This window comes from Corvus kubaryi, unplaced genomic scaffold (assembly GCF_017639235.1).
Source record: "Corvus kubaryi isolate FWS band 111438036 unplaced genomic scaffold, C.kubaryi_AGA036_p1.0 37398, whole genome shotgun sequence".
NCBI classification, from domain to species: domain Eukaryota; kingdom Metazoa; phylum Chordata; class Aves; order Passeriformes; family Corvidae; genus Corvus; species Corvus kubaryi.
The window spans coordinates 56,000,497-56,028,355 of NW_024581137.1; the positions used below are offsets into that span (position 1 = coordinate 56,000,497).

At 41.3% G+C, this 27,859-nt stretch overlaps 1 protein-coding gene across 4 annotated transcripts; it reads right to left on the reverse strand.

Moving 5' to 3' along the window:
• Positions 1-441: 441 nt before the first annotated feature.
• LOC121671852 (vasoactive intestinal polypeptide receptor-like) lies at positions 442-27,758 on the reverse strand. Of its 4 annotated transcripts, XM_042044104.1 has the most exons (14): positions 27,678-27,743; positions 19,219-19,250; positions 18,533-18,632; positions 15,186-15,293; positions 14,342-14,451; positions 11,970-12,067; positions 10,372-10,504; positions 9,802-9,955; positions 8,057-8,117; positions 7,171-7,240; positions 6,568-6,659; positions 5,448-5,577; positions 4,551-4,592; positions 442-2,334 (listed from the first exon to the last, which is right to left on the reverse strand). In XM_042044104.1, the coding sequence occupies exons 2-14, from the start codon at positions 19,240-19,242 to the stop codon at positions 2,146-2,148; spliced, it is 1,311 nt and encodes a 436-aa protein (XP_041900038.1). In that variant the 5' UTR covers positions 19,243-19,250; positions 27,678-27,743; the 3' UTR covers positions 442-2,145. The 4 variants fall into 4 exon arrangements, with proteins under 4 accessions (XP_041900038.1, XP_041900037.1, XP_041900039.1 ...); XM_042044103.1 differs by lacking the exon at positions 19,219-19,250 and having other exon boundaries at positions 27,678-27,758; XM_042044105.1 differs by lacking the exons at positions 4,551-4,592; positions 19,219-19,250 and having other exon boundaries at positions 27,678-27,758.
• Between the last annotated feature and the right edge of the window lie 101 nt (positions 27,759-27,859).

A 27,859-nucleotide genomic window follows, 5' to 3' on the forward strand; every position in this document is an offset into this window, starting at 1 on the left:
AAAAATCTTGCCAGGGTGTCACGTAGTTTGTAAAGGGATTTTAAAAGAATTCTTGGAGAGTTAAACTCTGCAAAAGACGCGAGGGGATCAGAGGAGAAAGCAGCCATGTCCTTTAAAGATCTGTTGCAGCTGCCCTTTGGGAGTTGTTTAAAACTCTCTCATAATTCCAGGAGAGGTTTGGGAGCCCTGCCTGGCTTTGTGGGCTGCACACATCCAGCTCCAGGAGGTGGCAGTGGCTCCACACGGAACACACAGCACTCAACGCGGTTTAGGATGACGTTTTTCTGTCTTCCCCCCCCTTCTGGGAAGCAAAACATCCCTGCCTGAAGCGCTCCCGACTCATAAACACACCCACACGAACTCAGGTGGGTCACCAAAAAAGGGATCAGGATTCTTTTCACAGCCCAAATCAAATCTTTATCCAAGAAATTTTAGCGCTCCTCAGGATTAGTAACCTTTTATTTTATAAAGTCTCAAATGAAATATCCAAACGGACACAAACTAAATGTGCAAACTCAAATGAAATATCCAAACTGACATAAACTAAATGTACAAACTCACAGCAGCTGTAATTTCCACTTGCATTTTATGAATGGACATCATACATTTTGTATCCAAATTCTCATTACTATGCTCAGCAACAGAACACAGGAACAGAGGTTACTTTTACAAACAATGCTGATAAGAAAGTCAGAATAGACAAAATTACTCCTTATAATGAACATATGAGATTGTGGGCAGATGGGTTAAATGCCTAATTAGTAAAGAACTTATTTGAATCGAATTTATAGAACCTGGACTGTTCATCTCTGCTCTAATAGAACTAGAGATGAAGCACCTAAATCAGCGAAGAGGTTTCCAGGAGTCAAATGTCTGTTGACCTAAATAATTAACCAAGAGCAGAGCAAACTGAGGGACTGGAGTACTGGGGGTTTTAGCTAAATTGACACTGGAGCTCAGAGTGTGAGTGAATGGCTGTGGTCTCCAGCAGTGCTTCCAAGCCTGATGCAGGTTCTCCTGGGAATGCTTGACCCATCTTGTGTACCTTGAGTGCCTTTTCTTTACTTCTGGAAAGGCTGAGGTCGAGTCCAGCTCAGTCCTGAAGAAAGAGGAAGGTCACCCAAAGAATGGTGCAAGCATGGCTCTGGTTCACTCTGCTTCACCAGACCAGATTTTGCTTCACCAGACGTCACTGCCGGGCTGTGCATCCTGATCCCTGAAACTGCACTGAGTGCAGTGATAATAAGCTGAGAAACGCTGGGCGGGACTGAGACTTTAGTTCTTAAAGGCAGGTCCTCAAAAAAGCACAAAAATACAGTTTAATTGGGTGTTTCACTGATTGATCTTCAAGGTTTTGAACGTCTGTCCCGCACAAACCGACATCTGGGCGCTAAGATTAGGTCTGTAAGTCATTCTGAGCACAAGGCACCCCAGCTAGCACCTGGCATTGGGTTTGCTCTAATTTATTCCTTCACACATCATCTGCCTAATATTCCTCTGCTCCATATTTTCCTTTGGACAAGAAAGGGTTTGGGATCCTCTGGCCTAATTTAGTCTCTGTTCAACAGGCTTAGAAGAAAAAAAAAAATCAAGCAGATATTTTGTGTCACTTGTTTGTGTCACTGAAGACATATTGAGATTCCTTTTAAAGCAGATTGCTTTGCTGTAGGTAAGTGCTTGGCAGGTTTCTGTGCCTCATCTCCATTAAATTGTCTCAAGACACCTCAAAACAAGTCGTAAAACACCAGAAATCATTATGGCAAAGCCTGGCCACCAAATAACCCTTTCAAATGATGGTTAGGAATCATGGTCTTGAAAACTGGAAATTTTGGGAAATGCTAACAAAGATATGACAAACATGCTGGGCCTGGGAGGAGTTAATGTAGGGGGGGGTTGTATGCTAACCTGTTGATTCACTGCAGCTCAAAGTCTGGCTTTTCACAGCAAAACAAAGGGGATTTTATGCTTCAGGACAGAAAGAATCAGAGTTGTGATGCAGATCTGTACCAGGTGAGAAAAGCAACTCCTGTTCAGGACAAGGAATTTACAGGAGGCTCCTGACACTATGGAAAGCCACAAAGGATCCAGTTGGCCACCTCTGGATAGCACATCACAATGTCACAATGTCACAGCAATTTGCCCTGCTCAGACAGTGGTGACACCGTCCTGGGACGCAGAGGTTCTCCGTTTGGGGCTGATTTTGTCCAGCAGGGATAACTGAGTGACGTGGTTGACTGGGCTGGTTTCTCTGGACAAGGTCCCGTGTTTGTGGGTGAAGGTCAGGTATTCCTGGTACTGCCACTTGCACAGTTGTTTCTTCAGCTCAGTCTGAACCTGTAGGAAGTTACAAACAAAGAAAAATTTACTGAACACTGAAGGTAAAATATGCCCAAAAGTCTACCTGAGTACTTAGCCCAGATAAGTCAGGATTAAACCTTAACACATTTTTAGAAGAATTTGAACTCTGTCCTTATTCATTTTGAAAATAAATCAATTTAATTTCAAAAATTCAGAGGATGGCATGCAGAAGTACATTTGGACATCAGGGAAAGTCACTGGCAATATTTATCATTTTGGTGGCTCCTACTCTGCCTTAATTTTCCCTGTTCACCACACAGACACACAGACAGCCCCTGTGTACAACTTCATGGATGGGTCTCTGGATCTTCCAAGAATCTAAAAAATAAAAGAGAGATTTCCTCCACCAATTCAGTGTTCCCGCACTATCCCAGCAAACTCAAGGCCCTCCAGCACTCCTCAGTTTCATCCATACTGATAACACCTTGCCTGGAAGCAGCACAGTCTCTCACATTGTCACAGATACTCAAAAACTGTGAAAAAACACACACACACACAGAGAAAATAATAATTAATTTTTATGATTGCAGGGAACCACAACAGATGCACTGCCAAGTGGTAATGAGTGGCCAAGCTGCTCCAGGAGCAGTTATTCCTAAGAAACATGGACAGAAGCCAGCCCAGCTTCGTTTTGGGGCCAAAGATCAGGCTCTGCCTGTCCTGCTTTCAACACCTACTGGATTTCTGTGCTGTGAGGTACATTATGCAAGCTATTAAAAGGCTGCTGAAGCAATTAAAAGGCTGCTGGCAAGGAGTCTGTGATACAGAAGGCAGGTTGGAAGTAGCACATTCTGTATTTACAGCTGAGTCTTGAAGGCACTCTCTCGGAATGGCCAATATCAATTGTTTTCCTAAGTAACAAACATATTTTAGGAATTATTCGTCGTTGGGTAGGATTGCTTGCACCTCCATTTAGCCTTTCCTGTGAGGTGCTGGAGTGTGTCCAGTGAAGGGCAATGGAGCTGGTGAAGGGATTGGAGAGTAAATCCTGTGAGGAGCAGCTGAGGGAGCTGGGAAAGGGGCTCAGCCTGGAACAAAGGAGGCTCAGGGGGGACCTTGTGGCTCTGCACAAGTCCCTGACAGGAGGGGGCAGCCGGGGGGGTCGGGCTCTGCTCCCAGGGAACAGGGACAGGAGCAGAGGGAACGGCCTCAGGCTGGGCCAAGGGAGGCTCGGGGTGGACAGCAGGAGGAGTTTCCTCATGGGAAGGGTTGTCAAACATTGGCAGGGGCTGCCCAGGGAGGTTTGGAGTCCCCATCTCTGGAGGTGTCCAAGGAAGGGCTGCATGTGGCACTCAGTGCCCCGGGCTGGGGACAAGGTGGGGTTTGGGCACAGCTTGGACTCGACGGTCTTGGAGGGCTTTTCCAACATTAATAATTCCTTGTTCTATGAGAATTGTCCAAGTTTAAGCCACTGCAGAGACTGAGGCACCATTAATGTGTAATTCTCAACTAACACACTCACTTTTCTGAGGTTGAGATGTGGTTCTACATTTTCTCATCAGTTTTTATTTGTTCTGCTCTTTTGGAGAAAGCTCCAGCAAATTTAGTGAGGTTTTTGAATGATAAGCTCACTACACTCTACTGCAGGGAATTTATCCAAATTCTACCGGTGTTATAAAACCGGGGAAGAAAGGGTTTGAACAAAACTCCTGATTGTACAAGATGCCCTGGAAAAGGGAAAGGGAAAACAAAAGGGAAAAGGGGAGGGGAAAGAAGAAACAGAAAGGGGGAAAGAGGAAGGGGAAAGGGAAAGGAGAAAAAGTAAATGGGGAAAGAGGAAAGGAGAAAGGAAAGGGGAAAGGGAAAAAGAGTGGGAAGTGGGAAATGAAGAAAATCACTAGGAGAAAATAAACATAGAGAAAGTGAAGAGCTCTACAAGATTTCCATTGACTTATCATCATGATAGCTATCAAAAATAAACCAGGAGAGAAGTCCCCTGAGAGGAAACTCAGCAACCATTTTTAAAGGGTCATTGCTTCAAAGTTTATTTTGTGTCCTCCTGTCAGAACTGCATGAATACAAATAAAGTCAACAAAGGTAACAAGGGACAAAAAAGATATGGGGATGTCATGGTTTCAGGAGCAGATCAAAGACAGATCTGTTCTGAAAATAGGAAAAGAAATTAAAAAACAAGAGGGAACTGTTGAGTTTTAAACTCAACAGATTGATAATCTCATGTACTTGCTACTCACCTCTGCATTTGAGAAGCAATATAGGAGAGCAACAACAAAACCCTAGGGCAGGAGGATAGGGGGTAGAGGGAGAAAAACCATAAGGATTTAAAATACAGAATCAATGACAGACATCAGGTTTCAGTCACAGTTTGTGTAAGACAAAGAATGCATATTTTCCATTTTTCTATTGGAGTTCAGGCAATGTGACACTATTTATTGAGTTTTCATAATAGAATTAAATTCCTCAGTGGACTGGTGACATTTTATGTTTATTACTGCCTTTGTACAGAGACAACAAGGATTAATTTGCTGTTTACTCTATCCCACAAACTAATTCTCCCTCAGATAAGGTAAGCATGGAAGAGGGGTCATTTGCAACACATGTCAATGTGGACAAATTGTGGTGGGGTACAGAGGAAAGGGGAAGGGAAAAGATCTCAGCTGTTCAGTACAAAATGTACTATACACTGGTCCTGACCATCTCAAATCCATGATGTTGTTCTGAGTAGTGATACAGCAAAATAAACAATGAAATACTGACATGGTTCACTACCCCTGAAGGGTGAGGGCAGAGCAGGTTGTTATAAACTCTTATTTACCATCCCTCTTATCATTATTACATGTGAAATCATTTTCAATCAGTTCACCTTAATCCACAGACCAGTCTTCATGGCATTCTGTCATTTTTATTCAATAAAGGTAGATATTATACTTATTTGGTGATTATTAATATGAAGTCTGACTCAGAGATTTCAAATAATAAAAGAGCAAGCAACAGAAGAGCTTGTGAAGGAGTGAGATGGGATGTGTGCATTAAAATTGGACACATTAATAAATCCTACTCTAACAACCAGCCTGAAGTGTGGTGTTACAGACCAGACATCCCAGAGCTGTTAAATATTTTGTCCGTCTTACCTGAAATGAGCCCAGGCCCAGCTCGATATAAAGCCGAGCTTCCAGACCAGTGCTCTCTGGGAAAAATGCAAACACAATGTAGTGCACCCCAAAGAGGGGGATCAAAAGCAATGTGGATTTTGCAAGTCGCCTGGGAAAGCAGGAATTAAAGAACAACGTTAGAGATATGGAGTGAGTGTCAGCAATTATATGGTGGAACTTTTTTTCATTCAGAGAACTGTCACTGTTATCCCCAGAGAGACAGCGAAAATCACGACTTAAGTCCAGGTCAGATTCGTGTGGCTGAAGCGACCTCATTTAATCACCCATACCGTTTATAGCATGGTTCCCAAAAGAGAAATTACATGATTGGCTTATTGACCCACCACCTCTCAAGGTGACAGGTTGAGCAGTAAGACACCCAGTTCCAAATATTACTCTTCAAGAAGGAAAATAATTTTCCCAGTTCTCACAACAACCTGCAGGTGTAAAAATGGTTTACATTCTCTCAAACTGTTGTCCATCCAGTTCGCATGAGAATGAAAGCTTTCACAGAGAAGCTGTGAGAAGCTGCATTTCTCTAACTGCCCTCTCATGAGAAAGAGAAGTTTCACAGGAAAATTCCTCTGCCAGCCCTTCCTAGCATCCACAGAGAACAGCTTCAAATGGAGGCAGCTGCATCCAGAGAAGTTATGGAAAGGTCCTCTGACTGCACTGGTGGGATCCCCAACGGCTGTGAAGGGGTTTTTAAGCAGCCGGGACTAGGTTTGGTTACAGATTGTACCCTGTTACTGCAAAGAATTTAAAGGAAATTATCTGCATCTTTCTCTGTGTGGCCATTTGTGCAGAAAGGATTGGGAGTGAGACGGATGCATCACCTGGCATTTAGTTTTTACACTTTCAAGCTTTTGAAGTTTCATGCTTTATATTTTACTTTGCTCTTTGTCCCCAACATATGGACCCCACCCTTTTTGCCCTGAAGAAAAAGCAAGATGTGATATTTGGGATGAAAAAGAACGTTCGTGTTGTCATTTCTTCTCTTTCTATTAGAGGAGGAGTAGAACTTTCTGTTCTCCTACCCATAAAAAATGTCTTCTAGGAGATAGAACAGGTGAATACCAAGAGACACAGAAATACTTACACAAAGTGGCTTGAATGTCTCCCTCCTCCCTCTTGGGATTTCAATTTATGGACTAGAATCCTGATCACATTAATGAATATAATAAAGTTAATCTGTGAAGACAAGACAAAATCTGTAAATTTACTACAAACCAGGACTTACCTTCAGTTGATACAAATAACTGAAAATCCTCACTTTTAGGAATTGCACTGCTGTAAACCAGTGCTCATCTGTTCTCAGCTCGAATCAATAGCTTCAGAAATAATAATCATCTTTCCCACCAATATATAGTTGCATAAAATATGATGAAAGTTCTGTTTAATTAATGTAGACCTACATATCTTAATATCATTTGATGTCTTACATTAATGCCTTGTACTTCTGGTTAGAACTTTGCAGATTTTAAATGGTCTAAAAAGTGCCTCCTGTTCTCTTCATTGTTTATGACAGGGATTATACAAGATACAGACCTAAAAACCAGACTGCTCCCTCCCTAAATTCAGGTGGTATAAATTCCTGGATAAGGGAGATTTTTTTGCCTTATGATCATAAGAACTCATTTTAAAAGCACACTAGATAAAATTATCTGTACACAGAAACTGAAGGGGAAATTAAAATACTCACTAATACAGTTAGCAGGATGGGGCCTTTGATGATCCATAACACCACTCCATTTTCATCATCATCCCAACATCTGAAACAACAAATAAAACAAGTTTTTTATCTGTCCCATGAGAGCTTCCCACAACACACAAAAGCACTTCTGCCACAGGAAAGGAAAGTGGTGGACACTAAGTTTTAAATCGCTGTCTAAATGTCCCTGGTTTCTGCATAGTCCAATCTAAAGAAAATTTAATCAGCAAGAAGCACAGATTGAAGAAGCAAAACAAAGTCAAGAAATACACATTTGTGTTTTCAGGCTTCTTTCCTGCTCTTCTTACCATTCTCAACTCAACTTCTTTCTCAACTCTCCTGAGTTCTGAGCAGGTAGGTATAAAATAGTGCCTTTTCCAGCTGATGTGAAATGATCTGAAAGCCTACAGGACAGCTTTTGTATCTGAATCTCACTTAAAAAGATTAAAATAAAATAAAATCAAATAATTGAGTGCAAACAAAAGAAGAAACTACTTAAGACTTAATGCTGGTTGTTTGGGAAGTTCTTATTTGAAGAGATTAGGGCTAGTAATTTATGGTTGACTTTATACAGAAGCAGCAATTTTCTTGAAATATAATTATTTCAAGGACTGGGCATTAGGGAACTTAAATGAAATTTCAATAGTTTATGTGATATTTCCAGGGTTTATTAACCCATGTATGGACATAAAAATCACAAGACTTAAAGTATTTTCTCCCTTACTTATGTACAAGCTGTAAAAATTACAGTGCAACTTTGGAGCATGAAGGGTTTTTCCTTTCTTTCTTTTCTATACATCTTTTTTCCCCCCTCAGAAAAACAGAACACCATAAAAAATGGGATGCTCTTGTCTTCCTTATCCAAGCTCTGACTTACCCAGTGTTTTGTTGGTGGATTCGTGTGAGGACCCAAGCAAACATCACAGCAGTGGGAGCTCCTGAGCAAATCAACGGGAACACAATAGCTGGTTTGAATATCATGTCCCATGGAATCTTTATTCCAATAGGTTCACAGTTGGATTAAAGGTCAAATTATGGGTCAGACAATTTTCAATAACTTTATGAAAGAATTTAATTTGCAGTTCAGGGAAAGGAAAAAAGAAAGGAATAAAAGGACAGGAGAATGAAATCATAACAAAGGAGAACAGGGGATGCTGTGAAACTACATTTTCAGAAAAAATAAAACTAAGAATTACTTGAAGGTTTGGATAGGAATTGAAAGCACTTGTAAAACTGGAGTAAGCATTTATTTAGCTGGGGCTCTTTCATCTTATGAATTGTGGCCAACAAACTCTCTTTGTACAGCAGCTGGAAGAGTTCACATTTTTGTCCTAAGGACTCTACTAATCACCCTAGACCAACCAGTGGATAAGAATTCCATGAAAATTTAACTGAATCCAGGGTCCAGTGATTTCCAGCCTCATTTTATCACTGCTTATCGTTCTATCCTTCTACATTCATGTGTTTTTTTAAGAAGGTCCATAAACTAGAAATTGCTTTTTCTCTCCTCCTGTGGAATTGAAACTCCAAAGACTGAGTGACTTTCAAAGCTGCCACAAAAGGCACTCTAATCTGAAACAGGTGACATTTTCACTGAGGAATCTATAGAAATATAGGTAATTTCTTTCTAAGTATCATTTGAGTTCTGTAGGAAGGGTGCAGAATTTGTCCTTCCAAATTTTAGCCCTTTGCTCAAGTCCTTTAAGGTGGGACCATGTTAAATTCAAGTTGGCTTTTTAATTAATGAAAAGAAATATTTACCTCCACATCACCTGAGATCTGAGTTACCCCTGAGGTGTCTCTCACCTTCTATTGATTACAAAAGGAGATGAGGATTATCACATTATTAATTGAGTTGTTTGCCTTCTTATCTCAAGTTGTCCATGATTAATCAAGGGCTGAGAGTCTACTTTCAGACGATCCTATTTGGAAGAGCTCCAAAAAAATTTAATTACATTAAATAAAGTCTAAAAATCCGAAGGTGAAGGATAAATTAATATTTATTCAGGATAATTTGGATTTCACTTCTAAGTCAAAAAATGTCATTGTAACTGCTCAGTTTGGGTGCCTGTGTTTTAGACCAGCCAAGATGAGATGGGGGAGTATCTGAGAGTCACAATAATTCTGAACAGTGAAAGAAATCTTGTGGGTTTCACATTCCCATTATGAAGAGATGTAATTTTATTAGAGATAATTTAGATTGCTGTGTAACATCAAAAGATTCCTTAAAACCAGGAGATCTCTTGAAAATAAAAGAAAAATAGAATTGCTTGATTCCTAGGCTTGGACTCACATGATTTAAGATTAATCTGTCAAATTCTGCCAACTTAATCACCTAAACTTCTTTAGTCAGTGGAGGAATTAAACATATTTCTAGGATACTATCTGGCCATATCACTCATCCTCTTGAGGCCTGGATAAATCACCACCATGGTGTAAATAACTAAAATATAAAAGGCAATAAATTGGTGTGGCTTTGATGTAGCATTACTGGATGAACGGGCAACTTCCCTCAGAAAAGTGGCACCTTTGAAGGCTCCTTTTACCTCAAAACACAGATTTGATCCAGTTCTGCAAGCAACCAAAAATACTGAATGGCACAAAGAGGAAGGGAGTACTAACCCCAGCCAGTAAATATGAACCACCACACGAACTTCTTGTTGGAAACAAAGGTCAGCAGCAGCAGGGTTTGCAGGTAGATCCCTTCGATAAGAAGCCAGAAGAAATTGGCTAAAATACTGAATTGGAAGAATGCCACAGCAGCCTTACAAGCAACCTGGAAGTGCAGAGGAAGAAAAACCTTTTAGGTCTACTCTCGTTATGTCTGGTTTCTTTAGACATGTATGCAAAATTCGATGTTACCATGCAAGAATGAAGAATAACAAAATTTCTGTAGGTTTGGGGTTCCATAATTTGAATTGACTTCAGATTTTTGAAAGGGAAATACTGGGTTTTTCTTACAGATTGAATTCTTTACTGGTAGAAATCGTTAGAGTTTCATTAGAGTCAACAGACCTTAAATATCAAAGCTGAGTTCAGCCTTAGCACTTGGTCTTTGGGTTTACATCATGTAGTTTGTTTAAAGATTTCTGTTTTAGCAATAGGAGAAATAGGATGAAAAGATCTCCATGTTGCCTTCAGGTAAAGAATTAAATGTTCAGCCAAGGGTGAGAGAGAGGGGAAGTTCAGTACCGTTGACATGAGGCAGTGGTCCATAGTTTCATCTGCAAACAAAACAGCATCTTTGGTGAAAACAGCAACTGCTCTCAGGATAAAGGAGACAAACAGGTGCATGTGGATGTAATTCCGTGTACAGTGGAATTTTCTGGCATGGAAAGAGAAAATAAAAATAGTTCTTTGAGAAAAATTTATCATGGTCTTATGAAAAGTCAAGCAGGAGCACACGAGACTGGAGATACCTTACAAAGCAATAAATGATCTGTCACTGTTTGAGAGGCAGTGAGACAGCAGGGAGCAGAGCAGTTGTACCTGTTTAAGCTAAAAAAAGCTCAGGGATAATTGTCCTTGGATCACCACACATTTAAAGGAGATGCCAGAAGCAGAGAGTAACTGTGGGACTCTTGGGCTGGATTATGAAAATACCTTTTAATTATTTTAAATAACTTTTTTTTTAAAGTTGAACAAGCTTGCAACAGGCTTTTCAGCCCCTTTTGGGTCACAGAGAGATTGAATTGGTGTCAGACACATGTTATGAGATGGCTGCCAGAGCAGTTACCCTAAAGTGCATTAATCTGATGAGGAGCAGCTGAGGGAGCTGGGAAAGGGGCTCAGCCTGGAGCAAAGGAGGCTCAGGGGGGACCTTGTGGCTCTGCACAAGTCCCTGACAGGAGGGGGCAGCTGGATGGAGCTGGACTCCTCCCCCAAGTAACAAGGACAGGACAAGAGGAAAAGGCCCCAGGTTGTGCCAGAGGAGGTTTACATTGGATATTAGGGAAAATTTCTTTAAGGAAAGGGCTGTCAAGTACTGGCCCAGGCTGCCCAGGGAAGTGGTTGAGTCCCCATCCCTGTGGGTATTTAAAACACACCTAGCTGTGGTGCTTGGGGTTGTGGGTTAGTGATGGACTTGGCAGTGCTGGGTTAAGGGCTGGTTGGACTTGATGATCTTAAATGTCTTTTCCAGCCCAACATTTCTATGATTCCCTTTCTCTAGGCTGCCCTGTGCACATTCTACCTTGAGCTGAAGGAATCTCCCTCAAGGTTTGGACACATCAGCCTCGTGCTCCTGGGTCCCTCTGTAAGGGCCATGACCTTTGTGACTGCCAACCCACTCCAAGTAGGGAGCTGTCCTCTGCTCTGCTCCAATCAAACCCCAGATCCACTTCCTAATACCCAACATCATCAAAGGAGGCATTTAAATTTAATCAAATCTCTTCTAATAGCTCTCAGTTATGGAATCAATGGCCTTTCACAGAAGGAATGGACAGTTTAGGAAGCTGTGGTTTAGGGGCATGGGACACATCTGCAGAGTCTGTCCTGCGAAAAGAGTTCACATTTTTGTGGAGGAATAATTATGTTAATAATGATATAGGGTCAGGGTGTTTCCTCTTGATGGTGTCATTGAGGACATTAAAACAGACGGCCCAGCTTGATTGTTTTAACATCTGCAGGGAAACACCATGGCATGAGTAGAGAAGGACTCATCGCCATCAAAGATGTTATGTCTTAGAATGATTAGAAAATAACCATAAAAAATCCCACAAAACAAAACCACAGAGGATCTGAGAGAAAATGTCTTAAAACATCCTGAGAAAGGGCCCATTTATATTTACCTGAAGGCAGCAAAGACAATTAAAGCTGTAATGAGCGAAGTCACGGATGCTGCATAGCCGGCAGTGTAGACACGCCAAAATGCAGAATAATAGGATTTCTGCGGGGAAAGGAGACACAGCCCAATGCAGGTGGTTCTGCAGGATGCACCCTGGGGTGCTCATTCCACAGGGACACATTTCCCTCACTGGTCAGTCCCACAATCTCAGTGCTGCTTGCATGCTCGAGATCTGCTTCAGGATTTCCCCTCCACCGCTAACAAAGGTTTTCCTTTGAATCCCATTTAACCCTGCACAGGAGAGAAGTTTCACAGCCCACAGGCTCTCTGACCCCTCTGAGCACGTTCAGCAGGAAAATATTAACTTTGATATGTAACTACCTTTTCTCATGTCAGTACATAAAAACTCTGGAGCACTGAAACCTTCTGGTGGGAGATTTGTGAATCTGTCACTTTAGGCCCAGGCCAGATTTGATAATTATTGATTTTCATAAACAGCTATAGCTGAAAGAGAAATAAAACTCTCAATTTGTAGGTGAGGATGCTGAAACATTGACAAAGACTTACATCATGTTGTGGAGGTTAAAGTTAAAGCCAAGAAAATCACCTCACAGTCCTTAATTCTCTGGACAAAGAGTTCATTCCTTGCTGTATATTGTAGCACTGTAAATTCTTTATAATTCATTTGTTTTCAATTTAGACCTATATCCTTAGAAATCCTAATCCTATGTCCTAAGAAAAATAAAGCTTTTTTTCTTGGCTTTAACTATGCAAATTTTATTCTGGTTCACTACAAGATCACCTAATTATTTAAAATCCCAAGAAACTAAATTCTCTGAACCTAGTCAAATTTCCTCCTTATAAACCCAGTGGACACTTTGTTCTCTAATTGATCCCAGATCTGTTTATCCAAGTGGCTGCAATTCTAGGTTAAGGCAGCAGATTAGCAATTTTAAGTAGATCCATAAATAGATCTTGTAACCCTGACATTATAGGAATCATCGTGGTGTTTCTGAGAGAGTCCTGATCTTTTGTACAGTGTTTTCCAAACACAGATGAAAATTCGGAAACAGGTTATTTAACTGAATAATGAAGTGTTTCAGTTCATTTTATCTGTTTTTGTAGGAGAGGTGAAAAAACTAAATACAGAAGGCATCACTGGTGCTCACTGCCCATACAAAGTACACAGCAAGTGGTTCTGTAAGGATACAATTGGGACTTTTTCTCATTTCCCTGTGTTTGCAGGGCAGCAGAGATTGCTGATTTATCTTCCTTTTGTAGTCCAACCTTGTGGATTTGACTGAATGACAAACTAAACACAGCCAGAGCACAGACAGCAGCTCTGTGCTGAAATCTGCTATCGTTGTGAAATATAAATATAGCTTCTTGCTTGATTTTATCCTAGGCCAGCCTGAAATTAGGCCTGGTTTAGCATAATCCAGGGAGTGCTTGGAGAAAGCCACCTGGAGAGTGAGCTTAGCCCTGTGGGAGAACTGCATGGGGGCTGGAGAACTGTGCTCCAGAATACACATCCTTTTATGAATCTTGCATCCCTCCTGAACTGTTGAGATCATTTTCAGCCTCTTTCCAGAAGGCTTTTTAACAGCTGTTTAAGTTTTCTAAGCATTTATTTAAGCTTTTTAAGCATTTATCTTTCTAGCTTCCCCAAAGTGCAAAGTACAAATATTCTTATTTATAGGAGGTGGATCGAGCTCCAGATATGAACTCCAGTATAATGAGGAGGAACGTGGAAATTTAAACCATATCAAGATGTGGATGTGACAGAAATGCTGCTGGAGCTTAATTGAGCACCAATGATGATCATCAGATAAGAAAAATATTCACTTCCTGCTCCACTGAACACCTGAGATAAAGCGTGGAAATACTAAATGGCATCCAAAAGTTCCCTCCCAAGGATGTGTGTTGACCACCAGGCTTTAAAATTAAGAAATATTTTTCTATGACTCAAAGAAAATCTGGAAAAAAAAAATCAATAGGAGGGATCCAAAGGAATTCTCCCTGAAAAAATCCCTGAGGACAGGTGGGTGGGGCTTCCCTGAGAGATGGGTGCGTGATGAGGATTCACATCACCTCTGTCAGAGAACCAAAGTCTTTGTTAGTTTGGACAAGTGAACTAATCATGAGTTTAACACCAAGAGGAGACATTTGGATGGAGATGAAAATGCTGACTGCTGCTCACTTGCTTTATGTTAAGCCTAATTTGTTAAACGAGCTCTAAATATACCTAAAAGTTTTGAGTTTAGCACTGAAAGTTGGTAATTACTGGGTCCTGACAGGACTCAGACGTGTGGAGCATCCAGCTAGTCAGGAGAGGATGCTCTGGAGATGTTCAGAAGCAGGAAATCAAGCACCCACCTGATCCTCAGGTCCTTTGCTGGAACCTTCATCAAACCCACAGGCAATGGTGTATGGTGGGAATGGCTCTGACCAATATTCCTCCTGTGTACAGTTCCTCTGAAGGAAACCTTCAAAGGTGAGACACAGCACAGAATTGATTATGGGAGGGTGGTGCTGCTCTTCTTTAAGTTTTGATGAGTAGCAATAATTTTTTATTACCCCTTTGATTCCTAAGTTAGAGACTCATAGCTTAAGTCATGTTCAGCAAGATTAGCTAAAAGAATTACAATATTCTATATATCTATCCTTTAAAAAATTGAGGGAGATGTTCCCAATCATTTCGAGATGCAGTGGGACTTGCACATTTCACAGGGGAAATCAACTCTGCAAATTCAATCCGTCCACGGAGGAAATCAAATTATACATTTGCAACACATTTCGGGATTGTGGGCAAAGCCCTGAGCTGCCTGTTCCAGACTGGAAGCTCCACACAAGTTTGGATCTTGGTCCCGCTCTGACTGGAGGATTGGACTGGATGACCTCAGGAGGTTCTTTGTAATATTAGTTAATGTACATTTTTATAAATCTGTGGTTCTATGACATATTCCTTTATAAATTTAGCAGCGTGGTGTGCTTGTCCATCATATTTAGATCAGCAAAGGGATTAAACAATTCAGTACAGCTTAACACCAAAAAAAAGAGTGCCAACATTGACCCCAAGCTATTATCTGGATAATTACTGAATGCTGACTGACATAACAGCATTGTGAACCAGGAAAATGTGAAGGAATCCTCAACTACTAGAATTCATTTAAAATAAAAAAAAATAATATGGAGAAAAAGAATAGGAAAAACATCTTGCCATGGGTACTGGTGAATTCTTCAAAAAATCGTGGACAGGGAATTTTAACCACTTCTCCAAAAGTGGCTCTAGGCCAACAGGTTAAACCATCCCAATCTCTGGCACATCCTGCAAAAAAAGAAAAGTGCATCTAAATAGAGAAAAACACGGAGAACATCGCAGATTTGATCTTCCGTAATGAGATTGTCTGTGGCTTTCCCACTCGTTCACATGCAAGAGCCGCAGCAGTTCTGCAAATGAAGGAGTGGAATGGTTTCCTTTTCTCCTTGCATGCATCCTTGCTCAGACTTGGTATTCCAGCTGGACCTTCCCCCTCCTTATCTCATGAGAGAAGGTACCTGAAATTCAAGCAGACACAATCCAAAAGTCAAATCGATTGGAGATCTTTTCTATTGTCAAAACAAAAGCCACCAAAATAAAAATATTGAATAATGATCAGAACTTGAGATTTCTCATTATTCCTTTCTCATTACTTGAGATTCCTCATTACAGTCTACTGAAATACATCAGACTTTAAATTCAGCCTTAACCTCTTTATTTCATGTTTGAAAATCTACCAATTTCACCTGGCTTAAGGGAAAGAAGGGCTGAAGTCCCCATTTTAGGCAATCAATGGCATTTTTCCAATGGATTTCCAAGGGGATTAGATTCATCCCTGACTAGGAGAAGATCTCAGCATTATAAAAATGACCATCACTGGAAGTGGTTGCAACTCACGAGGTTCCCTAAAGCAGAGTGCTGGCTGATGACATGGGGTATGCTACTGGCTCTGAGTCCCCCAAAAAGAGTTTTCAGAAGTTTCAGTGAATCACAGCTTTGTCACAGCTGCATCACACTGAGACTTCAAGCTGCTGGCAAGAGGGTGTGGGGGCAGCACAGAAAAATTGCCAGCATGTAAATATGCCTGAAACAATAAAAAAAAGCATCATGCTGTAACCAGAACTAAACTCTAGGGAGTCATAAGGCAGGTATAAAGCACAGGTTTGGGTTGGGAGATGTTATTTTCTTTCATGATTCTTTTCTACTGCCTCTGTGATGAATGAGAAGGCAAAACTAAAGTTGTCAAGAGCTGAAATGTGGAAGCAATACTTGCCGGCAGCTGAGCAAAGTTACTCTTTGGCTTTTAAAATGATAGCCCTGAGAATCTCCCACAGCATTATCCTCACCTCACCCTTGTGAGGATGAAATTCCTGGCATACCCAATTTTCCAGGGAAAAATAGAGGCCCTGATTCATTAGCTGTAATTTTAATTGTCTCAAATATTTCAGCTAATCTTAGCTATGTTCCCTTTGTGATCAGCAGGAAGAAACAGTGACTTCCAGTGCTGATTCATCCCAAATATTGGCGGCTTCTTCCTGAGGACAGGATGAATCACACCCTGCAAATATCTGGCTCTCACTGATGGTTACAGCCTAAACTCGGCCGCTAATTGTCAAATTAAGAAAGTCAGGTAATTCGAGTCCCCCTTGGACATGCAGTGGCCCCCACACTTACACTTAGCAACTGAAATGGTCCTTCTTAGAGAGGCTGTAGTAGATTTGAGGAGCTGGGTCTAAAATCCTATTTTATTTGGCAATGTGGAGTTAAAAATGATATTTGTGTGACCTTGTGTAGGAACAGAACCTGTATGTCTCAAGTCTTAGATGTGGTTTATTTCCAGTGACTTCGACAATTTATATTAAAGAAATTCCTAAGGGCAGAGGCTGAAAAGGGAATTTTTCATGCCAAGGTTTTCAAGAGACTGGTGGTGTCCAAGTCACCTAAGGTTCCATAAAGACAACTGCAGTAGGAGTTGTATCTATGAATACTGACACCATAGATATTTAAGTCTTGTTCAGTAATCCAGGAAAATTTAGACAGTGAAGGAAAAAAAAAATGGGGTTTAGAACTTGATTCATTGACCTATTTTATACATCTGCTCCAAAATGAGAGGAATTGCACCTGGGCTCTGCTGGTGACACTCACTGGACACTGCTCTGTACAACAAGAATAATGTGGAGCTACTTTGGATTAAGAACTGTGACACAGATTGATTCCAGCACAGATTCTCTGTGACTGCTGAGGTTTAACTCTACAAATTGTGGTCCTTCTCTTTGTCTCATTGAGTTCCTGGAAACTGAAACACAAGCAATGGTCTTTTACCTGTCTTCATCTAATTTTATCCTCCAGATAAAATATTTGGGATAAATTTCCTGATCTAATGTTTGATTTCAAAATATATTGAGAAAGGCTGTAAATACTAAAACAGACTTTCATTAAAGTCCTTCCATATCTAGAGAATAAAAGGTTTGGAAAGGGGAGCTTTGAGAAGCCCAAAGTTGACACGGTTGTAGTTTTTACAATAGTTTAACAGAACTCTCAGGGATTTTTATTTCTTTTGCTACAATGAGCATGCTAAAACCATGTAATTATTTTTGTGTTGAAGAGGAAGATTCCTGGAATGACATCCTGTAATGCAGGTGACAAATCATTTTTGAAAACGCCTGATTTATACCAGAACTTTTTTGGGGTGGGTTACTGTGTGTTCTAAGTGAAAAATGTGTCCCAGAGATATTTTGGATTTCGTTAAAGTGTGTGTGAGGGAATAGCACCAAAATAAAATAGGAAACTGGAAGAGGAATATGAAACACTAGAGTGATTGGGAATACTGCAGAACAGTATAAAAGACAGAGGAAATATTTTGGGGATTAGACTCTGATTTTCACCAGGCTGCTAAAGGCAAAATTCCAAATGGTCTAAATAATTTTATGCCAACCAAATCCATGAGGTGTCTTTGTCTCATAATTCCTCCACAGAAAATAAACATCTTAAAATTCACGGCACTGAAAAATCTCACTGAGGCGGATTCAAATTTTTCTAAGCAAAGTTGACCAGCAAAAAAAATGACTGATTTTATTAAGGAGTTTGAGCATTTTGAAATTTTCTGTTGAGTTATTTCTAAGCATATTTCCACAATGCCAAAACCCCAGGAGGGAACACCCTACACAGCATTCTAAATATATTTTACAGGCTTTGTTCCACATTCATTTTAGTTTTCAAAATTTATACCTGAGCATGTAATAGACTTCCAAAAACCACTGCAATAAATCTTTAAAAGCAAACAAATAATGTCTTAAATTGTAAAAATGTAATATTTGTAAGAACTTGGGATTTTCTTTAATTTTTATTTCCCCCCAAATAACATTTCCACCAGACTGGAATGATTCCCAACATGATATAATCTCAACAGGGTCTTCAGTGCTTTCTGAGGGAGTTTCTTTGGAGTTTTGGATATAAATCAAGACCACACCAACCACTTCAGTAACGTGAGACATTCCAGGCCAGGGAATGACCATCAGGACCATTACCTTTAAGATCAGGTGAGGCAGATTCATTGTGTTCCAAGCAGAGAGCCTCCTCTTTGACCACCTGCTGGAATATTTTGCATTCTGGATGGATGCCCGTAACCTTGGCGAGAGAAAGACAAAAAAGAACCCCAAGAACTTCTGTGATTATCAGAATGTGAAAAGTCAGTTTGTACCTCGTGGGTTGTACTCTGAGGTCTGAAAATGTGAAAACTCCAGCTAAAATTGTGGGGTTTTTTTTCCCCTTGCAAATAGAACATGTGAATGGCAGGAGGAGTCTGTGATCCCAAACAATTATTAATTTGTATACATTTCTGGGTGTACATTCCAGATGGATTCCTCAGTGTACCACAATAGTCAGCTCATGCAGCACCTCTCCTCCAATCTGGGCATTCTTATTCCCTTTCCTTTGCAGTTATGATTTACAGAAAACTTAAATGACATTCACAGTTTTTTGGATTTTCACATATTTACCAATTATGTGGCCAAAATTGGATGAATCCACCAGCTATGGGGATATTCACATCAAATTCTCCAAACTTACGTACAGTCTGACCGCATAAATATTTCTTCTCCATAAACCAACTAAAAATAAATAAATTTATTTAAAGAATTATAGTCTTGGCCATAGTTTAATCCAAATGATCAAAAAATTCTATGAATATATTATCTGAGGATGTTGCACACACCTTAGGCAGAGGAGCTGCTTCCATTTTAACAGCTGAAGAAAAGAGAAAAAATTCATTACTTGATTGGGAAGCTTAAGGAATTTATTTATCTCACAGATTAAGGTACATTTAAACAGCTAAATGGATTTCTAGGCAGCAGTTGTTGAATCGGGTCTGAATTCATTCTCTTAGCTACAGATATTTAGTCCCATTTATTGTCATGTATTTTGCTTGACCTTCATCTCCCACTCCAGAAAGTTTCATGTCCCCTGTAGTCCTGCATCCTCCACAATCCCAAAATTATTTCCTCTGCAAAGGCAAATAAATTCTGAGAAAGAAACAACAATGTCAGTGCCTACACATGATTTTGTTGTCTCAGCCTCTTTTGCACCCTTGGGAATTTCAAGGAGGTCTCAGTCACCCAGAAATGGTTGGTGCTGTTTGGGATGTTGAAAGGTATCTCAGCCCTCCTGTGTAGTCTCTGCATTAATTTTGTCAGCCCCATCTGGCAGTCTCAAAAGCATTATTTGAAGTCTCAGATGAATTATTTGATGTCTTAAATCTTCTACACACCCACCTTTAGGAAACTGAATTAAGCCCATGTTCAAGTTAAGAAAGCCACTGAAGTGCATTCAGAGAGCTGGGTACTGGACCAAAGCCTCTTTTGGGATATTGGGATCTTCAAGACAGAGGGAGTCTTGTCTGGAATAGAGCAGAGTTTTTGCTTCTCTCTAACCTATGCTATTCAAGACAAAGCCAGGGGCTCAGTTAGCAGCGATTTTAATGGAAAATGATGGATTGAAGACTTTCCAAGATGTTTTTGAGGAAGACTGTAGGCCATTTTAACCTTTTCTGACTTTGAAAAGTCAGTGCAGATGTAAACATCGCTTCTACACTGCCTTTTCAATCTCAGAAAAATGATTTATTGGCCTTCAAAATGTTTTCAGTGAGCAGAGCAACCAGGATTTCTTTTAGCCTCCACAGAAACTCTACTGGAAGTTACGCAGTCTATTCCATCTTAGCAATAGTATCTGCTAAGGGGCAAAAATTAGAGCACAACTTTATCTTTAAAAGCCTTTAAAAATTCTGCCAACATTTGGGTTTTAAAGTAGCATAGACAGACTTGTCTTAATTATGAGGCCCCAGAGAGGGTTCATCCATGCTAATATTAGAACAGAAGGAGGATTAGGGGCACTGTTTGAAAAGAAAGTTAAGACATGGTGCTTTTCCATGCATTTTATTACTCCAGTGGGTAATTCAAACTACATTTTATAAATCAGAATGAATTACTCTGAAGATAGTACTTTTTGCTCTTCAACTATAGTAACTCAATTCTGAAATGAAAATTTTCAGGTATTAATAGAATCCCTGCTCATCACTTTACATTTAACCAGACATTTCACTTTGCAGTTTGCCCACATAACAAATGAATTCTCTGAGTAGAAGTAACAAAATAATTGCTCCATAAATCTCTCACTATTTCAGTTCATAAAAGTGGATTCAGCTGGACAGAGAAAAAGCCATCCCTCTACTTTCTGGAATTCCTGGGTTCTGTTACAGCTGATAATTTTGTGTTTGGAATATTCTTAGGCTTGATGTTTAAAAGTCATGACAATTTGAGATGATGCTCTACCATCTACACTGAGTCCTCTGCTGAAAGACTTGAAAGCAGCAGCCACTCATAACCCAAAACGCAAACAAACCACGAAATTTGAAATGTCTTAGAAAAAAAGCACTGAGGAGAAGTGGGTTAAATTAACTCCCACCTCATGGCAGAAAAGTTGGGAATCCTAGAAACACACAGAATTAGTTCTGAAAAATTTCAGAGGAGGAAGAGTTATCTTTTCTCCAGAATCTGAGAGACACACACAGCTGATACAGGTGGAATGAGGGGCACTGAGTGTGCCAGACTCCTGCTGCTCAAAGTAGGCTGCATCTCCTGTCTTCTCTCCTTTGGTAAATCCACACCTGCTGAACCAGACCCTCAATCACCATTATTCATCAGAGTTGCTGGAAAAATGGGGGGGTTCTTCATTTACAATGGCTGGGGAAGCTCATACCCTACCCCTGGGGAGGTGGTACTGCCTTGGTTTCACACACAACAGAGGAATTGCTGAAACAGGTCCATGTAGTCCTGCCTCCTGCCTCTGAAAATGGTGATAACTCACCGGAAAACGTGATTTGATGATTTCTTTTGGAAATCCTGATCAACGGGTAGCGATACTCAGAGGGTGGGGAGGCCCTGGCACAGGGTTGCCCAGAGAAGCCGTGGCTGCCCCTGGATCCCTGGAAGTGTCCAAGGCCAGGTTGGAGCACCCTGGGATAGTGGAAGGTGTCGAGGTTGGAACTGGATGATCTTTAAGGTCCCTTCCAACCCAGCCCATTCTGTGGTTCTTTGATACCCATGGTGGTACTGCAGTCGATCCCACTGGCACTCAGCGCTAGAGCAATTAACCAGTGGCTCACAGTTTGTTTCCTTCTGGGTTACTGGGTTTGGGGTGGGCAGGGCTACAACCACAGGACCCAGACATTTTATTATGGGCCAGTACAGATATTAAATATCACTGACACTTCAGTGTTTGAAAATCAGCATCAAGTCCTATTTCAGATGTAGCCTACAGACTATCCCATCAGAAGAAAAAACGAGGCTGGTGTTATTAATTTATAATCATGCAGCCTCACTCAAAGTAATCCTACTGTTGGACAAAAAAATAAGGAAAAAATGACACATATACAAGAAATTGAGAGTAGTGACAATGCTTCAATTCGATGGCTCTCCTCAGGCATTAAGAAAAAGGAAAACATTAAACTATTGCATAAAGAAAAGCCTTGTGGGCAGAGCATTACTTGTGATTTGTTGTCCATGGCTTATTTTCTGCTATTAGACTCACAGTGCCTTGAGTGAAAAGTTTTTGCTCTGATCTGCCTACGAGGGTTGGGTGATGGGGCCTTCTAGAAAGCAGGATCTCTGCATTTAGTGCAGGGACATTTTGTGGCAATTTGGGAGGCATCTGCTCAAAAGTTGGTTTTTGTAGGGAAAGAGTAGCTCCTGCTCAACATAAAAAAGGAAAGCAGAGCAGAGCTTTCTGAGGCAGGCATGTCCAATCTGGCAGAGTGTTCCCTGCCGCAGTGAGAAGAGTAAGAGGCTGATTTAAAACGTCATTCCTTGGATCAATATTTCCCAGTACCTCGGCGGTAACCTGGCCTGACTCTCACTGGAAATCACAGTGGGATGCCTCCACCACAAGATTTACACATAAAACTTAGAGGTTTCAGGAAGTGTTGTAGACAGTCCTCAAGGAATTGAGCTTTGCATTCCTGAGCACCATAACAAAAAGATCTTTTTACTGCACTGAGTGTTATTGATCAGCCAAAATTCACAGGGGTGTTTTGACTCCTAGTCCCTACCACTAAAACAATCTTGCCTGGAACACAGCGAACACTAAAAAATTACCTATGACAACCATGAGCATGCTAAAAACCTGGGCTTGCACTGACTTTAAGACTTCATTTTCTTCACATCTGTAAGGTTATTGCACAGAAACCTTAAATGGCTTATTCACTGAGAGTAAGTATAGCATTGTTTTCTATTTCCTCTGTTTCCTGATAGTTTATTTATTTCCCCAAATCTGAACAGAAAAATCAAAGTAATGGCACTTTGGGCTTTGATTTACTTATGTCGGACAACATGGAATTTAGCAAGCACTGGGAGGAGTATTTCTAGTGACATCCTCACATTATGCTTAGTGCAATTTAATTTAAAGCAATCTTTCTTAGGGTCCACCCAAAAATGGTGCCCCCAAGGTGCTGTGGGGGTAGAAAAACTATAATTTAGATGTCACACAGAAGGCAGATCTTCACTCATTAAGATGTCCATTAGCACACTTGGGGAAAAGCAGGGACATTTTCTATGCTCTCTGCAAACAAGGGAAGTGCTTCAAAGCTGGGCACTGAATATATTATTCACCTTTGAAAGAGCAATTCCACGGGATCAAAGAGCCAGCAGTAACACTCAGTCTTTTTTGAAAATTAATCAAAGCTCGAAGAATTGGCTGAATTCATTGACAAGATGAGAAGGCTTCAAGAACTGGAAGGCTCTTTCCAGTGATCTGTTTTAGCTTCCAGTGCCCTGCAATCCTAAAGCCTCACAAACAGGTTTTGCGTCAAGTACATAAATCATTGACTGAGAATATTCATCACTGTTCTTTTTGCCTCTGTCTCCTCAGCTCACATTCATGTCTCAGATCCCAACTCAGATATGCTCTGAACTCAATCCTGTACTCCCAGCTCCCACTGTCTGTGCTTCCCCTGCTCTTCTGATATGACTCCGACACCTGAATATTTTAGCTGTCCCTCACACAAAGTCGTCTGCCATTCATGTCACACACTGACTCCCACCTTGGAGGATTAAAACTCACCTGGTATTTTAGAATACAGAAAAGCACAGCAGGGACTTCTCCTGCATCCCATTTAAACGTGGAATGAAGTGTTCATTTAGTCCTAAAAGTTTGCCAGGGATGCCGAAGGCACAGGGCAGAGAATCAGGATATGTTTTGAAATAGACTCATTTTTTCAAGTGAAATTTTGATGTTCAGGAAAGGCTTTTAGGATGGAGGAATGCTCATGGAAAAAATAAAAAGTTGAAGACAGGTTGAATAACAGAAAAAGAACACCTCAGCCTTTTTCATAAACTTTCCAGTCTGTTGAATATATCTCATCAAAACCTCCCATCTGCTTAAGTCCTTCCCAAAAAGCGAAGTGCTAATTAAAAATCTTTGAGATTGAAGAGTGCACGACACTGAAGCCAATTTTCTCATGTGTTAGGAGGGATCTGGAGCCCACCCCAAGCTCAAGGAGCTCCTGTCCATTTCATAGCTACATTCCCAGTCCCTGCAGTAAAAAACCTTCCTGTCCAAGCCCTGGCCTAGAAGTAATTCTGGGATATTTATAAGGTAATATGTGTAGAACTGTGTTCTGTCAGAAAACGACAAGAAACTATAAAAAATAAAGATTTCTTGTGCAGTAAAAAAAGTCAGCTCAAATCTTATAAACTCAGTTGCATCCATTTAGGTTTTTTCCACCATCCCCAAGCTATGTTTATCACTCTGGACTCTGAAAAGCACCAGGTCACCCCAGTGGTGACAGAACTCCAGTCCCCAGCCGTGCATTCAGCTCTCACACAAAGTCCTGCCCTTGGCTTCCAGCTCTGACACAGTCCTGATCCCAGAAGCTTCCAACCCCAAAGCTAAAGCCTCATTTCCAATCTTTCTCTTTAGTCAGTTAAATAGATTATTTCAGGAGTCTTTTTGGCTGGAAATGACTACCTAGAGGATATTTTCCATGTATGTTTTCTCTCTCTATCTCGATTACCTATGGAAGAGGGGAAGCTGAGACACTGATTGCCTCACAGTCATTTAGAGGAACATATTTTCAATATTGTTTTCAAGACATTGAATGCTCCTCTGTGGATTGGACTGTATTTATATGACTGTGTTTAACTGCATGACCTTATACAGAACAGCCCTTGCCATACATATTTATCCATGTATATCATTATATTTATCCACTCATAGGTATTCTTTATGAGACAACACAGCCATACTAATTTATTTTGTTTATAAACCCTGTGTAATTAGTATTACCTTGGGAAAAATTAATTTATCAGCGCTATGCTAAACTGGGTAGAGCATTTAATTATTACTAATGCTTGATGAATAACAGAACACTAATAACTGAGGATCCCCATTTTCTGCTATTGCAAGTATTCCTGTAAACTAAAGAGAAATTTCTCTCTTTCTGTATCATTTTTTGCCTACAGGTGGGATTCATGTCAGCTCATCCCAAAGTCCTGAAACCTGGAAGTCGAAGTCCTTCAGCAAGTTCATTTAATTGATCTATATTCTTGGAGTGTTTCCATCTCTTCCCAGTAATACTGAAGGAGGCTCAAGGAGTAGCTTTAGACCAGATTCCTAATTTTAGACAGTTAATTGTAGATGATTAATCTAAATTTGCCCATCAAGCCTCCCTTAATGATCAGTGAAAGCAGACAAGCAGTTCCAGGGAAGGATTCCTCCTACTTTGCTCGGACACCTGCTTGAGGACAGTGACTGCCTGTACAGGAGCCTGTCTCCCTCCATTAACTCCCTCCAGGCTAAAGAAACACCCAAAACCAGATTATTCCACACATCCGGATCCCTATGGAGAGGAATTACAGTCTGCAGGGACCAGCTTGGTAGAAGAAGCACAAATTAGCCAATATTAGCTAAACACGGAAATTTAGACGCCCAGCTTTGTTTTAGTGGGAGCTCAGCACCTTGCCATGGGTTTGGATCCATATGTCCATTACCACAAGAAATGCTTTGCTGAAGGGAATGTACAGCCCGGTGATGACCCATCTGAGTGGCCATTCTCACCTCCGCTCATCAGATCAGACTGAAGGCCTTCTCAGAAATGGGAAATGCAGGTGTTTGGAGAGGAAAGCAGTTTAGCACAGCAGGGAGAGCAGTGAAGGCAGAGTCTTTTCTGCTCCTTGTCCTCTGCTTCCTGAGACTCTGAACTCTTTAAGACAGGAAAAGTCATTTTTAGGCATTTCAGCCTCCGCTGCTCTCTGTTCCTTGTCAATTACTAGTGAAGGGTATTTTTTTTTAGTGTCAAGGACTCTATTCTGCAAGGCACAAATTGTATTCTGCAACATCCCTGTGGAGCTGACAGGAGGTAACAGTACCCAGTTCCACAGAAGAAGTGTTCAGGATTAGCCCTCTAGTTTATTTTCATATTGATTAATGACTTATTCGCAGAATTCATACAGGAATTATTTCTCTGCTCAGACATGATCCTTTGAAACAGGAAAGGATTATTTCCTCAGTACATCCTATGGGTCTCAGGCCTTCCCTGCCTGTTTACCTGAGCATGCAAAGAGACCTAGATTGAGACACTTTAAACCCCACTGACATTCAGAGCATTGCCTCTCACCAGACATGCAGTTGATGTTCACATTTGAGCAGCAATTTGAGGCCAAAATCTGTGTAGATCACACAGTTGATAGAATTTCTTTGATTATGGGCACAGCCTGCTGCAATATGCTGCAATATTAACATGATGTATGGCAGCCCACAGATGTGCACGATACATCACTTTGGATCGGCTCCACTCTGCTAACAGCTGCAAGAATGAGCTGTGCCTCTACTAGGTGTAAAAAGGCTGGCCCAGATGCCAAAATCACTTTACCTGTAGCAATCTAACCCTTAGGCTGACTGGTTTTGTCTGAAAGGACAGTATTACACATGAGAAAAACTACACTGGCGAGGTTTGCATGGCAAGGACCCACAACCTATCCCTTGTACATAGATTTGTGTAAATATGGAGGAAACTGCGAGATCCAGAGGTCGTGCAGGTGTGAAAACTTACATCCCATCTCTCACCTTCTCAAAATGAAAGGTCAAGACCAGTCTGCAGCCATTGAAGCTCTCACAATTATCAACAGGAGAAAGCAGGCCCTAGAGAAGCACCCACTCCATCTGGCTTTCTCAGGACAAGATGGAATATTTCCCGGGAAGGTGATTCTCTCCCTCTTGACTACAGCAGGAGCCTGAATGCCTGCCCATACTGAACATTTCACTGGGAAATGGCAAAAGCTTGCATTAATGAGTCCCTGGTAATCACACCCCGAGGAAGGGCTCCAAACACTTCCCAAGGCTGAGGATTGAGGGCAAAGAAGAGAAATGACTGTGCTTGGATTTGCACTAGTTTTTGTTAAGCAGCCCAGGCAATGCCAGTGGTGGAGCATGGAGATCAGGGAGGGATGGCCGTGCCTGGATTGTGTTCCTGTGCTCATCCATCTTCCCTGATGTCCAGCAGCACAACCTCACCTGCTGCCCTCAGTGCCCAGCAGACATGAGACAGTTCATGCTCCTGCTTGGTGATATCCTAAACCTTCAGCTCTGAACACATCTGTGCCCTCTCAAAGAGATAAATGTCCCCCATCCATCAGGAGGAACTATTCCTTTCTAGTCCTCCTCCTTCTGCAAAGTTGCCTTTCTCAGGACAGCTGGGACAGCAACCGGTCCCCTTCTGTCCCTCTAAAGCCCTGCTACAGCCATTTTGATTTAGGGGTGCTCTTCTGTCCTTTGGAGACTGCAGTTCTAACAGGTCGAAATGAAAAGACATTTATTAACAGCATCTTGAGGCTGGAAAATTTTAATGAAAGGAGCTAGGTCAACACACTAACTCAGGGATATTTTTTTCTGTCCTCCCCTCTAACGTCTCTGTCTCATTTTATATTTTTCTTCTTAATCTTTTCCTTGTTTTTCCTTCTTTCTCCCTGCTCTCTGTCAGGAGAAAAGTTACGCAGCTTCTGCCTACTTTCCCCCACCCCGGCTGCAGTGGGGCAGCTGCAGAGCCATCCAGCTGTGGCGGGCAGTGTCGGGAGCCAGATGTGCGGTCCCCCCGCCCCAGCGGTTCCCCCGCAGGCACTCACTCACCAGCGGGAGCAGCAGCCAGCAGAAAGTTCGCATCCTCCGCAGCAGCCGCCGGGTCCTGCTGCTGCCTCTGCCTGCTGTGATGCTGCCAAAAGCCGAGGCTCTGCCCGCCCCCACCTGCCCAAGACCCGCCCCGAGAGCCTCGAACCTCCCGGAGACCCCCGGCATCCCCCCGCAGGATGGGA

What these genes read in the sequence shown, in the direction of transcription:
- LOC121671852 (XM_042044103.1), bottom strand. Translation starts at nt 27,710, where the DNA reads ATGCGAACTTTCTGCTGGCTGCTGCTCCCGCTG. An exon ending in ACCACTGCCTCATGTCAACG is followed by an intron (nt 9,956 to 10,371) that starts GTACTGAACTTC and finishes CTGCACTTCCAG; the next exon opens with GTTGCTTGTAAGGCTGCTGT. An exon ending in AGACATTCAAGCCACTTTGT is followed by an intron (nt 5,578 to 6,567) that starts GTAAGTATTTCT and finishes CTGCTTTCCCAG; the next exon opens with GCGACTTGCAAAATCCACAT.